The sequence below is a fragment of the Mastomys coucha genome, unplaced genomic scaffold (genome assembly GCF_008632895.1).
Source record: "Mastomys coucha isolate ucsf_1 unplaced genomic scaffold, UCSF_Mcou_1 pScaffold1, whole genome shotgun sequence".
Lineage (NCBI taxonomy): Eukaryota > Metazoa > Chordata > Mammalia > Rodentia > Muridae > Mastomys > Mastomys coucha.
Window position 1 is genome coordinate 43,401,834 of NW_022196891.1, and position 14,582 is coordinate 43,416,415.

The following is a 14,582-nucleotide window of genomic DNA, read 5'->3' on the forward strand; positions in this document are numbered from 1 at the left end:
CCATAACTAGATATAAGACAATGACAATGATGTGTTCATGATGAGGATAACAGGGCCGTTAAAACTGCTCAGACATACCACGATTGACTGACACACTAACCATTTTACTCCTCTGCTCTTTGTCACAACAGTGAATATAAATCGGCTTCTTCTGCTTTTCAACTCTCTTTGTTTCTTTAATTTGTACACTGGAAACTTGCGGCTGAGTTTTGTCTTTTAGGGTTGTGGGAGCCCATTGTTTTGACGTACATAATGCCATTAATATTCTGACAATTTTATTTTTAACAAATTAATTAATAACTATATTATTGTTAGTTAATAAAAATTATGTCTAAGAAATAATTATATTGTCTGAATGGAATTTGATATACCTCTTTATATCTTTCCTTCTAGTGTACTTTATAAATGTCTCTATTTTTTAATTTAGTTAATAGATTACACATAATTAAATAAGAGTCTGTAGTAGGCATGAGATGCTAGGATGGCAAAACCTCTGTGGGATGAAAAATCAAGCACATACATATTAGAAAACTAATATTGCCGCAGCGACAAGGCCATTTCCTTTTTTAACTTTAATTTTATGTGGTGGGCTATAGCATTAAAAATATAAGATAAGGATATTTTATTTATTCCTGTAGAAACAAGCATGAACATTATAACAATTCATGTCCATATTATACTTCCCAATTAAAGGGTACACAGAGACTTTTACAATCTTCCAATTGACCTGTGTTCCTCTTTATCTTCAAGTCCTGTAATGTATATATCAATATACAATTTCAGAACTTTCTTGCATTACTAGACACTGTACATGCCAATGCATTTAAAGTTTTGCTGATTAAAAATAAAATTCTGGGCTTTTCATTATTTATTGGCTTTTCATGAGAGTCAAATTTATTGGCTTCCTGTTGAAATGAATACTGGTAGAGAGGAAAATTTTATTGCAATGATTTTGTTTGAGCCATTTACCTTTCAGGAAGGCACAAATCAACATTGTTTGGGTCTAATGGTTATTGATTTGGAAATAATTCTAACAAGTATACTTCTTTAAGGTCAAAGAAAGGTTTTGCCAACTTAGCTGTTGTACAGCATTATACATTGCCTCAGCCTCTTTCTACAGAATCCATTTAACTTAACTCAGTTTATAGTTCATGTTTCTGGGACAGAAGTGGGATTAAAACCCTTGTAATATTATTCACGATTTCTTGTTAAATAGGCTAAGATTTCTCAGAGTAGAAAGGAATACCATTCTTTGCTAACCAACAATTCGGGGGTTTTTGAAACAAACTGGGACATGCTCAGCACCAGCGCACTTAATGCTGTTGTCTATACCGTGGGCATAAACTGAGCAGTGGAGAGTAAGGACACAAAGCCTGGTGCCTTGATGACGGCAATATATATATATAGCCTTATTTGACATACTGTTTTCGTTGGCTTCATAAACTATTTTCTATCACCCAGCATCTCATTTTATTATTTTTTTCATTTGTAGTTATTTGACATGTCGGTTTTACTAGTGTCTGTCTTTGATCTGATCCTTATTTATTGCTGTAGTTCCTTGCTCCCTTGAAGTTTTCTCTCAGCTCATCCATCTTCTCCTTAATTGAAATCCTCTTTGCCTCTCTTGGTTTCTTGCCTACACACTGTTTTAAAGATATGAGGCCACCATGCATACTTCTTTTCAACAACTGGTACAGTACTAACAATTTTTCTAATGTTATGGAATATATATATATACATAATTATATATATGTGTATATATATATACATATATATACACACATATATATGATGTTTATAAATGTCTCCAATACAGTTTTATATTTTTGTAAATCTGGATAACTATGGACCTTCTTTATAATAAATTTCAAATATTCTAAATACTTTGAAATGAAAATGATTCAATGATTATACCCAGTATAACAGACTGCCCTTATTATCTCTCAGTTCTTAAATGGACAACAGAAAGACAGGATATTGGGCAGAGTTTCTATCCTACATTACAGTTAAATCAGCCATTTCCTGATGGCACGGAGCTGAAATGTTATAGTAAGTCACTGTAGAAATAAGAAGCATATGTGTGACTATACACACAAAATAATAATGTATGATAAAGTTCAAAGAGTTAGAATTAAATAGGCTAAATGTTTTCACCAAAAATAATAAAAAAGTTAAGGTGATAGATATATTTGGCCTTAATTAAACATTGCATAATGCCGACACCTATCAAAAGCTCAAATGGTACCCAATAGGTATACATGTCTTTATTATCAGGAAAACTTGCCTTTCACTTTAAAGAAAAAATCTATGCAGTCTATATACATTTAATTATAAATTACTAGCAATGTTCTTCACCACTTTACATGGCTCTGTTGTCCTTAATACAATTAGTCTGTTCCTATTTTAAATGACCCTGGTCAGCATAAAGTTGTATTTTGAGGCTTAGTGTTTATGAATGGATATAGAAAAATGGGAATGGAAATCATAAGAATAATAAGTTTATATGTATGCACTTTAACAAAAAGTAAAAAGACTATTAGGAACTTCCACCATGTATTTCAATCTTATACAAAAATCTATTTTATATATATATATATATATATATATATATATATATATATATATCAACTGACACAGTACTTACATTTTTTTTCTAATGTTATAAAAGATATATATTCTTCTGGAAGATGATGTATCCCTCTCTATATACACATAGTGATATACAAAAACTGAAATTAATAAGGACATAATGAAATATGAAACACATAGTGAAACACATAAACATGTTATGTGTTATCAATATTGTATTACAGTAATGGTATGTTATTAAACCATCAAGGAACAAATGAAGCTGTTCTACTAGTAAATGAAAACAAAGTCTTTAGAATAAAAGTGTCAATGTGTGATAAGTGTATATGTTTTATTTACTGATAGAGTGATATTTTGATATTTTAAAATCTAACAACAAAACCTGTAAATAAGAACAAAAAAGGACAAATAAAATTATTAGCTAGCCTAATCAATAAGAAAAGTTCTACTGTATAACACAAATAAGCATAAGGTAGGATCCATTCTTAAGGGACTACAGAATTTTCCTCCTCAGTATTCTAAATGTAGAAAAAGCACCATAATTTCAAGATTCATGAGTGTAACGGCCTTATCTGCTATCAGTGTTACAAGCCTTAGGGAGGGACACTTCAGACTTAGTGTATGTATATATGTAAGTATTCGTAAGGCGGGAAAATATTACCTCTACGGCATTATGTTAAGTAAACGGAATTCAGTCTGTGTGCTACATTGGGCTTTTCATGGTTCTGGAACCCAGAACCAGAACTATGAACTGACTCTAGCTGGTTGCTATCGTTGTTAAAATTGTATATTGATTGAAACGTATCCAGAGTGGTTGTACCAGCTTGCAACCCCGACAGCAATGGAGGCATGTTCCTTCCTCCACATCCTCTCCAGGATCTGCTGTTACCTGAGTTTTTGATCCTAGCCATTCGGATTGGAAGGAGTTGGAATCTCAGGGTCATTTGATTTCCATTTCCCTAGTGACTAAGAATGTTGAACATCTTTTTATAATGCTTTTCAGCCATTCGAGATTACTCAGCTGAGAATTCTCTGTTTTGCTCTGTACCCCATTTTTTAATAAGGTATTTGGTTCTCTGGAGTATAACTTCTTGAGTTCTTTGTATATTTTGGATGTTATCTCAGATATTTTCCCATTCTATGGGTTGCCGTTTTGTCCTACTGACAGTGTCCTTCGCCTTATATAAGCTTTTCAAATTTATGAGGTTCCATTTCGCAATAACTTGATCTTAGAGCATAAGCAATTGGTGTTCTGTTCAGGAAAATTTCTCTGTGCCAATGTGTTTTAGGATCTTTCCTACTTCTATTAGATTAATCATATCTCATTTTATATGGAGGTCATTGATCCACTTGGACTTGAGCTTTGTACAAGGAGATAAGAATGAATCAATTTGCATTCTTTTTCATGCTGTCAGTTGAAACAACATCATTTGTTAAAAATGCTGTATTTCTTTTCCACTGTATGGTTTTTGGCTCCTTTGTCAAAGATCAAGTGACTAAAGGTGTGTAGGTTCATTTCTGAAATAGATGTGGCCTGCTTTCAGAAATAAAAAACCACCACTGCCAAAATAAGCATAAAAAATATTTAACCCTTCATAACTCAAACACTGCTCCAACATTTTCTCATGCCTCATATGTCACCCTTTCAGTAGCTGCAACAATCCTAATTCCAAAACCCTGCTCATCATGAGGGGAAATTGGGAGGAAGGAGAAAGATTTTGAATGAAAATAAATAAAATATTAATTTTATAAAAGAAAGAGGAAGAATGTTATAATCTGAGGATGTAATGGGGAGAAGACATTTAAGGCCAACCAATTTCTTCATTTTTTTCCATTGAGATAAGTAAGAGCTCATTGTCTTAAATAGGCCCAAAATGCAAACTTCTTGCTGTTCAAAAATCTGATACAAATTTCTAGATTTTCTGTGATAGAATTCAATATAGAAATTGAAATGCAGAATGTGAGAATATACTGAAATTTAAATATGGTAATAATGAGAATGTTTTTGTTTTAGCTTAAAAATCACAAGTATTTGTAAATGATATGATATGTTGGTGGAATTTTATAGTATGTGCAAACTATTTGAATTATCCCCAATACTACTATCAATATTAATTTTCATACAATTTAATGATATAGAACCAAGTTTTTCTGTTTTTTGAGATTCATAGGTAATTAGAGTATTATGATCTTTTGCACTCTAGATTCAAAATATAGACATCTTTGCACTGAAAATGGCTAAGGAATTAGGTTTCAAAGACCAGTACCATGTGAATGGCTATAGGCATAACATTTAATATTCTAGGGGTGACCTCATTTAACTCTTGAGTTGCACCCTAAATACAATGATGGTTTTTCACTCCTCTGATTGGAAAACTTTGTGTAAAAATTTAATAATTATTTCCAAGCAATATTTTATTAGTAACAGAGTTAGAAAATAGATCTTGTCCTTTCTTGAAATGTTAGGGTTTCAGGAAAACACAGAGAAGAAACAGAAACTTCTTTCTTGAAAGAGAACAGATTGGCCAACTTATTGATAAACATTTTAGAAACAATTGGCAACATTTTAATGCTAAAAAAAGAAATGAATATGATTAGCATTTCTAATACAATATAAAGAAAAACTGGTCACAGAGAATCTAAAATTATGAATAATACATTCATTACTTCATATTGACGCCCACTTTTTTTCTCTGGAAATCCATCTGTACTACATTTAAAAAATGAAAGTGGAACTCAGTGAATCTGAAGGATTTGTTCAGAAGCATACACAGTAATGTCTGGCCTGAAGACCAGCATACCATGTTGTCAAGATCATATCTTGGAAAAGATTTCGTACCATTACAGCTTTTAAAATCACGGTGTTAGCTTTTGGATTTTGTTAAGTCTGGATTAACAGCACACAATTCTCATATTTATTCTGTAAGACCTCAGGATTTTGGCTGCATTTGAAGCTTCTAGATTAAGTAACTTTTTTTTCTATCGATGGAACTAATTTAATTCTCTGTTTGGGTGGAGATTTTGTTTAATTATAACTGTGTTGAATTTATAGTTATCCTAGGATTTTTATTCAAATCGCTAATATCTAATGTTTGCCAAAGTTTTACAAACAATATGCAAAATTATTCAAGTTTTTATCTTTTAAAAGAGCCATTTTCCATGAATGGACACTTACATTTCTCTGCTAATGAAATTCTATATTTTATTAAATTTAAGCTAATTTGACACATCTTATTACATGGCTATGTTACATTTCAGTGGTCATGGCAATGAATTTTATCTATTTCCATGAGCAAATGTTTTAACATTTAACATGCCATCATAAACAGTCACCACTGAAAAAGTATAAAGCATATTTTATCAGTAGTCTTCCAGGGAATGCTTACATTCTTAAAATCTTTACATGAATATATTTATTTTAAAGCAGGTAACATTATTTAATTAAGAAAACTGAATGTTCTGATTATTTACTTCACTAAAAAAATTTCAAACTGTCTGTACTATGATTAATATAATGCCCCAAACAATTGAAGTGTGGGCATGCATCCACAGAATGAATAGTCTACAAATTTATACACATGCATACAAACACACACATGCTTATAATCTATTGTCCACATCTTCAATGGTTATTACATTGCAGTAGAACTTACTATTCTTAGGAATAACACTGTAATAAACAATGACTCTCTAAATGCAGTACCATGAACACTTTGCTTTCATAAAAGCTATTATCAAATGATGCAATCGAAGACATCCCCCACACACATAATGATATATTTCTATGTAAAATTTAACAAAATGTTACATGGATTAATTTTTAGTATTATTTTTAAATATTTAGGATAACTCATTTTTTATTGGATACTTTCTTCATTTACATTTCAAATCTTATCCCCCTTCCATTTCTCTGCTCTGTAAGCCCACTATCCCATTCCGCTCTCCGCCCCGTATCTATGAGGATGCTCCCATACCCACCTACCAAATCCTGACGTCCAGCCCTGTCATTCTCCCACACCGTGGCATCAAACCCCCACAGGACCAAAGGCTGTTCCTCCCCCTGATGTCCAAGAAGGCCATCCTCTTCCATATAAGCAACCGGAGCCATGGGTTCCTCCACTTACTCCTTGGTTGTGGTCCAGTCCCTGGGAACTCCAGCACCAGCACATCTGGCCAGTTGACACTTTTACTCCACCCACAGGGCTGCAAACCCCAAAGCTCCTCTAGTCCCTTCTCCAGATCCTCCATCAGGAACCCTGCCCGCAGTCCAAAGGATGGCTGCGAGCATCAGCCTCTGTATTTGTTAAATAACCTCTCAGGAGACAGCTATCAGGCTCCTGTCAGCAAGCACTTGTTGGCATCCACAATAGTGTCTGGGTTTGGTGACTGCATATGGGATGGGCCTCCTAGTAGTGTAGTCTCAGGATGGCCTTTCCTTCAGTCTCTGCTCCACACTTTGTATCTCCTCCCATGGGTACTTTGCTCCCCCTTCTAAGAAGGACCAAAGCATCCACACTTTAGTTTTCCTTCTTCTTGAGCTTTATATGGTCTGTGAATTGAATGTTGGATATTCCAAACTTTTGGGTTAATATCCACTCATCAGTGAGTACATGCCATGTGTGTTCTTTTGTGACTGGCTTACCTCACTCAGGAAGGTATTTTCAATTTCCATCCATTTGCCTGAGAATTTCATGAATTCATCATTTTTAATAGCTGAGTAGTACTCCATTATATAAATGTGCCACATTTTCTGTATCCATTCCTGTGTTGAGAGACATCTGGGTTATTTCCAGTTTCTGGCCATTATAAATATGACTGCTATGAACTTACATTAAACAGCTTATTAATTATAGATGGACTGTACCATTTGACCATAACCCTACTTCCTTCCTTATGTATTTCCTTTCCTTGCCTTTCATGATTTCGCAAATTCTTGTAATAATAATTTTAAAAATGTACCAGGCAATGCATATTAAGGTAATTTAGAACACATTATTTTACAGCCACTGGGCATACAATGTTAAAACATTGAAAAGAAAATTCACTGAAATACCCTTCAGAAATTTAGATGGATAAGGTATACATTGTCATATCACTTTGATTGTGTGCACCACAGAAATGGGACATTTTGACGAGAATCAGAGCAGAAGGTGGGGAACCTGTGAAAGAAATCATGTTGGGCTACAAAGGAAGTACTTTTCCTTTCAGTTGTAATTAGTATTTGGTCAGAAGTTTGTGCAGGTGACAGCAGCATAGTTAGCACCTGGACACTAGGCATTTTTCTCTGCATACTGAGCGAGAGTTCTGCAATGATTACATTGGCCAAGGTTATAGTGCAGAGAAATCACAGCTCTACTCTCAAGAGGTTTTGCAGAACAAGATCATTTTGACCTCCTTCTGATATCCAAAATAGAAACTTCAGATTGTGCAAAGTTTGAAATCCCACTGCAAGCCCCACTTTGCTAACAGCCTTGTTCAGCCACAGTGACATATAAAATCTCAGCGTTTTTGGCTTCACCCATTTAGGAGATAGCTCTTCTTACCTGGGTAAACCATAGTTGTGGAAGCTTCTCCTTTCTTGGATAGCAAAATAGATGATGTTTCTAAGATGTTTAATACACTTAGATCATTGCAGTTTCCATATATATATATATATATATATATATATATATATAAATATATATATATATATATATATAAATATATATATATATAGATGTTTTCTTCATTTACAATATCTCCTCTCCCAGGTTTCCCCTCCAAAAGAAAAAAGAAATAAAATAAAATAAAATAAGATAAAATAAAATAAAATACCAAAAACTAAAACAAACCCCTGTTCCCTCCCCCTTCCCCTTGTTCACCATCCTACTCCCTCCTGCTTACTGGCCCTGGCATTCCCCTACACTGGGGCATTCTATAGATTCACAGGTCCAAAGGCCTCTCCTCCCATTGATGACCCACTTGGCCATCCTCTGCTATACATATGCTGCTGGAGCCATTAGTCCCACCGAGCCTGATATAGCTATCTGATGAGAGACTCTGACAGTACCCGACTAATACATAAGTAAAGGCTCACAGCTATCCATTGAACTGAGTACAGGGTCCCCAATGAAGGAGCTAGAGAAAGGACCCAAGGAGCTGAAGGGTTTGCAACCCTTTAGGATGAACAACAATATTAACTAACTAGTGCCCTCAGAGCTCCCAGGGACTAAACCACCAACCAAAGAGTACACATGGTGGGACTCATGGCTCCTTTTTTTTTTTTTAAACAGAAGAAAAACAAAAAGAAAGAAACCTGTGTAAATTGCCAGGAATGTGGAAAATTCATACATTAAGAAGTAACACAACCATGTAAGTTGTGACCCTTTTGTGAAGTGTGGTTTTATTGAAAGAGAATGCACAGATCATTTTGGTTAATCCTAGATTATAAATAAACTGTTTTTAAAGACTTGATTTTACCCTGCTCCAAAACAGCAACCAACAAATTGAGAAAAGATCTTTACCAACCCTATATCTGACAGAGGGCTAATATCCAATAAATACAAAGAACTCAGGAAAGTAGACTCCAGAGAATCAAATAACCCTATTAAAAATGGGGTACAGAGCTAAACAAAGAATTTAAAACTGAGGAAAATCAAATGGCTGAGAAGCACCTAAAGAAATGTTCAATATCCTTAGTCATCAGGGAAATGCAAATCAAAACAACCCTGAGATTCTACCTCACACCAGTCAGAATGGCTAGGATCAAAAACTCAGGTGATGGCAGATGCTGCCAAGGATGTGGAGAAAGGGGAGCACTCCTTCATTGCTGGTGGGATTGCAAACTGGTACAACCACTCTGGAAATCAGTTTAGCAGTTCCTCAGAAAACTGGACTACCTGAGGACCCAGCTACACCACTTCTGGGCATATACTCAGAAGATGCTCCAACATGTAATAAGGACACATGATCCACTATGTTCATAGAAGCCTTATTTATAATAGCCAAGAGCTGGAAAGAACTCAGATGTTTTTCATCAGAGGAATGGATAGAGAAATTGTAGTACATCTACACAATGGAGTGTTACTCAGTTATTAAAAATGATGAATTCATGAAGTTCTTAGGCAAATCGATAGAACTAGAAAATATAATCTTGAGTGATCACAAAACCACATGGCATGCACTTACTGATAAGTGGATATTAGCCCAGAAGTTCAGAATACCCAAGATACAATTCCCAGACCACATGAAACTCAAGAAGAAGGAAGACCACAGTGTGGATTCTTGGATCCTTCTTAGAAGGGGGAACAAAATACTCATGGAAGGAGACACAGAGACAAAGTTTGGGGCAGAAGCTGAAGGAAAGGCTATGCAGTGACTGTCTCACCTAGGGATCCATCCCATATACAGTTACCAAACCCAGACACTATTGTGGATGCCAACAAATGCTTACTGACAGGAGCCTGATATAGCTGTCTCCTGAGAGGCTCTGCCAGTGCCTGACTAATATAGAAGTAGATGCTCACAGCCATCCACTGGATAGAGCACAAAGTCCCCATTGGAGGTGCTAGAGAAAGAACCCAAGGAGCTAAAGGGGTTTGCAGGCTCATAGGAGGAACAACAATATGAACCAAACAGTACCTCCAGAGCTGCCAGGGTCTAAACCACCAAGCAAAGAGTACACATGGAGGGTACCTGGCTCTAGCTGCATTATGTAGCAGAGGATGGTCTTGTAGGACATCAAAGAGAGGAGAGGCCCTTGTTCTAGTAGAGGCTTGATGCCCCCGATTATAGGGGAATACCAGGACAGGGAAGCAGGAGCAAATGGTTTAGTGAGCAGGAAAAGGTGGGGTGGCATGGGGGGTTTTCAGAGGGGATTAAATTTGCAATGTAAATAAAGAAAATATCTAATTTTAAAAAAGAGAAATCTATGGTACCAGGATCCTAATAATTTTCCTGGTAGAAGTAGACTGTATCTTTATCACCTGAGTTCTAATATCTTGGCCAGTTCCCTGTGAACAAATAAATAAATAACAAATAGTGGGACATAGAAGTTTTAAATGTGTGTTTCATAAATAAAATTAAAAATTTAGAGCTGCCTTCCAATGGTAGGCCTAGGAGACAAAAAGATTCACTTGAGTAATCCAGTAGCTGTTGAACCTCATGTTAAGAGCTAGGCCTTAGACTGTGAACACCTATGCAAAGCAGATAAGCACTCTGAACAAGGATAGAGCATCAAGACAGACAGAAGAGCCCTGGATGCTCTTCACAAAGAACAATGGCAATACAAAACTTAAGATACACTTGGAAGAGAATAATTTGGTGAAGCCATTACAGTGTAAATGTAATGCAGAAGAACGAACCAAAGGGAAAATTACATAGACAAGAACTAAAGCAGATTGAACATCAAAACTCTTAAGTGGTAATCATCAAAACTGTTCTGATTAGGTTGTGCAAAATACTGCTCATGTTTGCTATATATATATAACGAAAATTGTTATTAAGGTCTTAGCATTACAAAGTCCAAAGACAATGCAAACGTTTTCCTCTGCATTCTGTACAATTCCATTTTCCAATCATCTGCTGATGAGCATATCGATTTGGTAACCATTGTTGTGGTCATAAATGACTTGTATGCCATAAGTGCCTCTAAAAAGGAGATATCTGACTTGTATTAAAAAGTTAGCTGACTTAATTAAATGCTTGAAAAACTTAAAGAAAAGAGAAGAAAAGAAAAGAAAAGAAATCTGACTGTCCTGCCTTTCCTTGCTAATTTGATTCTTTATTTTGCCCATGTGCAATCGGAATTTGCATCCTTCCAAGCTTGGGTGCTCTCTAATTTTTAGGCACATTCTAAATGCACATTGTAGGATTTAACATAAGCAGTTCTTGGTGAAGGTGATTTTCAGGGACAACTCGATATATATAATTGTAGGCAAGTCATTGACAGAAAATGTCATGTCAGTAGACTGAATAATTCTTAGAATACTCAATGTGTCCATTGTTGCTTTAAGATACTAACACATGTTCCTCCTTGAAAAGCTTTCATTGGAAGACATGGCCACCTGGGGGACCATCTGCTTGCTTACTGAATCTTATTTAAGATTCACAGATAGATTCATTTTTATAATGAATCTACTTTGGCCTTGAAATTTGGTTTGCTTGAAAACATATACCAACACAGCTGATATTTGTATAACCTCTCAAGAGAAACAAATTATCTTAAAAGACAGACTGTTACTGTCAGTGGTGTGGAACATAGACAGTGTTACATGCTGTTGCCCTAGGTGTCCTCAAGAGCCCCCTCACTCTATTATGAAACCCAACTTAGGCAAAATCAGAATTCATTGCTCGGACACAAAGAAGAAATGCATGCCTACTATAAGGAGAACACTTAAAAGACACTTTAATAATGTTCTTAAACAAAGGGTCAGGAAAAAGTCCAGAACCAAAAAAAAAAGATACACAAGTGTGAGTATCTACATTCTAGGAGAGTTATAATTAATTGTCCTGTAATTACCCACACACACTATTGCTATGGCTCTTAAGCTTTATATCAAAAAGTTGCTAATACATATTTTTGGTGTTTTTTCTTCTCTTTTGGTTAATTGGGTTTATAGCTTATAGTTTGTTTTGGGGGATGATTTATATATTCCTATAGCCTGATAACATATAAAGAATAAATGTCATAGAAGGTGATGAATAAATACCCTTTCACAGTCAAGGGGATTTCTTTTATTTATTGGATATTTTATATATTTGCATTTTAAATGTTATGCCCCTTTCCAGTTTCCCCTCTGCAAATCCCCATCCCACCCTCCCTCTACCTGCTTCTATGAGACTGCTCCCCAATTCACCCACCCTCTACTAGATCACCACTCTAGCATTCTCCTACACTGGGGCATCAAGCCTTCACAGGACCAAAGGCCTCCCCTCCCATTAAGGCCATCCTCTGCTACATATGCAGCTGGAGCCATGGGTCCCTCCATGTGTGTTCTCTGGTTGGTGGTTTAGTCCCTGGGAGCTCTGGGTGTCTGTTTGGCTGATAGTGTTGTTCTTTCTATGGAGTTGTATGTATGCTGGAATTCTTGCTTGCCTGCTGGTCACAGGCTTCAACCGTGCCCAGTGTAAGGTTCCTTTCCATCCGCATGTCTCAATAATACATTACTGCCTTTTCTAACCCGCCTCAATTTTAAGTGACATAAACATAGTAAGCTGAAATGATATATTTTCTATAAAGTGTCATTTTATGATCATTCTCTTCCTATCAGTTTACTGAGTGCTTAGTGAGTCTGTGCACATTTCTCTGTGTGTATACATGTGGGTGCACACTTGTTTGTGTTAGGTGTATGTGTGTGTATATTAGAATGTATGTATGAGTATGACCAGTAAGAAAAAAACATGATACAGAGAAAATGTGTGAAAACTGTATAGGAAAGACACAATTTTCTATCTTTGTACACTTGATATCAGAAATTAGTATAAGTACTTCTATGTAATTTACTCTAATTACATGTTTATTTGAGTAAAATTTATAGTTAAACACAGATAAAGTAGGTTGCTATAACTAAACATCAAATGCATGATAATTCCACCATATTTCTTTTCATTTTCATAGTTTTTCTTTCTTTGGCTAACAATGGATCACATCGACCTGGACACCATAGCAAGGTACTCTGAAAGCTACAGAGCACATTGGAGTACATTTTGTGAATTTTAAATAATGTTGTCATGACTGTTTTAGCTTGTTATTACTATTGCTGGATTTATATGTTCACTTTTATCATAAGGGTTTCTAGACATGATAACACGTTGGTGTAGATAATTGCATCATCTATATTTTTAAGAGCCAGTAACTGTAGTGAAGCATAATTTGTCAAATATTTTAAATTCATGTGAGCATCACATTTCGTACCTATACAACAGTCATAAGAGGAAGCATATCAAATTTACTGGATTTTAAATAAATCAATTAATCTGTAAATAGTAGTCATGAAATAAGTAAATGTAGAGGGAAAGTGATTTAAGACTTTTTAAACTAATTTTGATTTTTTAAATGTCATGGTGTCAAATATATTGTCTTATATGTTGCTCATTTTAAATAAAGTAATATACATTATTCAGATTTTAAATTTAAATAATGATTATATATTTTAATAATTATTATTCTTCATAGGCATTTCAGTGATACTCAGCTGGAAAATAGGTGCACAAGGAAAAATTCATGAATGAACTACTCACTTTTCATGATGAATTTTTAGCATTCGGTAAACATATCTTATGAAAAATGGTCATAAATTTGAGAAAAAATTTCATATGACTCTATATACTTATTTAAAATATAAACTTTTAAAAGGACATTATCAGTTAGGGACTATACTGCGTAAAGTAGATGTAAAAAACAATCATACTCTTTCTCCTAGATTTCATACAATTGATCTCAAACTGACCTTCAAAAAAGAAATATATGTAGCCAGGTGGTGGTGGCGCACGCCTTTAATCCCAGCACTTGGGAGGCAGAGGCAGGTGGATTTCTGAGTTTGAGGCCAGCCTGGTCTACAGAGTGAGTTCCAGGACAGCTAGGGCTACACAGAGAAACCTTGTCTCACTCCCCCCCCCAAAAAAGAAAGAAATATGTGTAATTCTATAATAAATTATAATATTTTCTGTTCTTTTCATGGTTTTATAATTTTTTCAATTAAAATAAACATATAGCAAAATGGAACAATTCTTAGCAAAATGTTTATTCCCCATTCTTTTTTTCTTTTTTTTTATTAGATATTTTCTTTATTTACATGTAAATTTCTCCTTTCCTAGTTTCCCCTCCAAAAAAACAAAGAAACAAACAAAAACAACAAAAAATCCCTGTTGCCTCCTCCCCTCCCTATGCCTGCCACCCCACCCTCTCCCACTTATTGGCCCTGGCATTCCCCTACACTTCTTTTCCATTTATTGTGACTGTTTTGAAAGGAGATGTGACCCCTTTGGAGTGGGTGTGTCCTTCTTGAAAAGGC

At 35.1% G+C, this 14,582-nt stretch overlaps 1 protein-coding gene across 4 annotated transcripts in view; it reads left to right on the forward strand.

The window, feature by feature from the left end:
* Window positions 1-14,582, forward strand: part of Brinp3 (BMP/retinoic acid inducible neural specific 3) — a 375,633-nt gene that overhangs the window by 44,115 nt on the left and 316,936 nt on the right. Inside the window, exons 1-2 of one of the 4 annotated variants that reach the window (XM_031384449.1) lie at window positions 3,159-3,220; window positions 13,187-13,239. The exons of the other annotated variants lie outside the window; for them this stretch is intronic. Of the exons in view, the coding sequence (XP_031240309.1) occupies window positions 13,208-13,239 (32 nt within the window). The 5' untranslated portion in view covers window positions 3,159-3,220; window positions 13,187-13,207. Of the gene's footprint in view, window positions 1-3,158; window positions 3,221-13,186; window positions 13,240-14,582 lie in introns of those variants that run through there. 4 annotated transcript variants of the gene reach the window in all.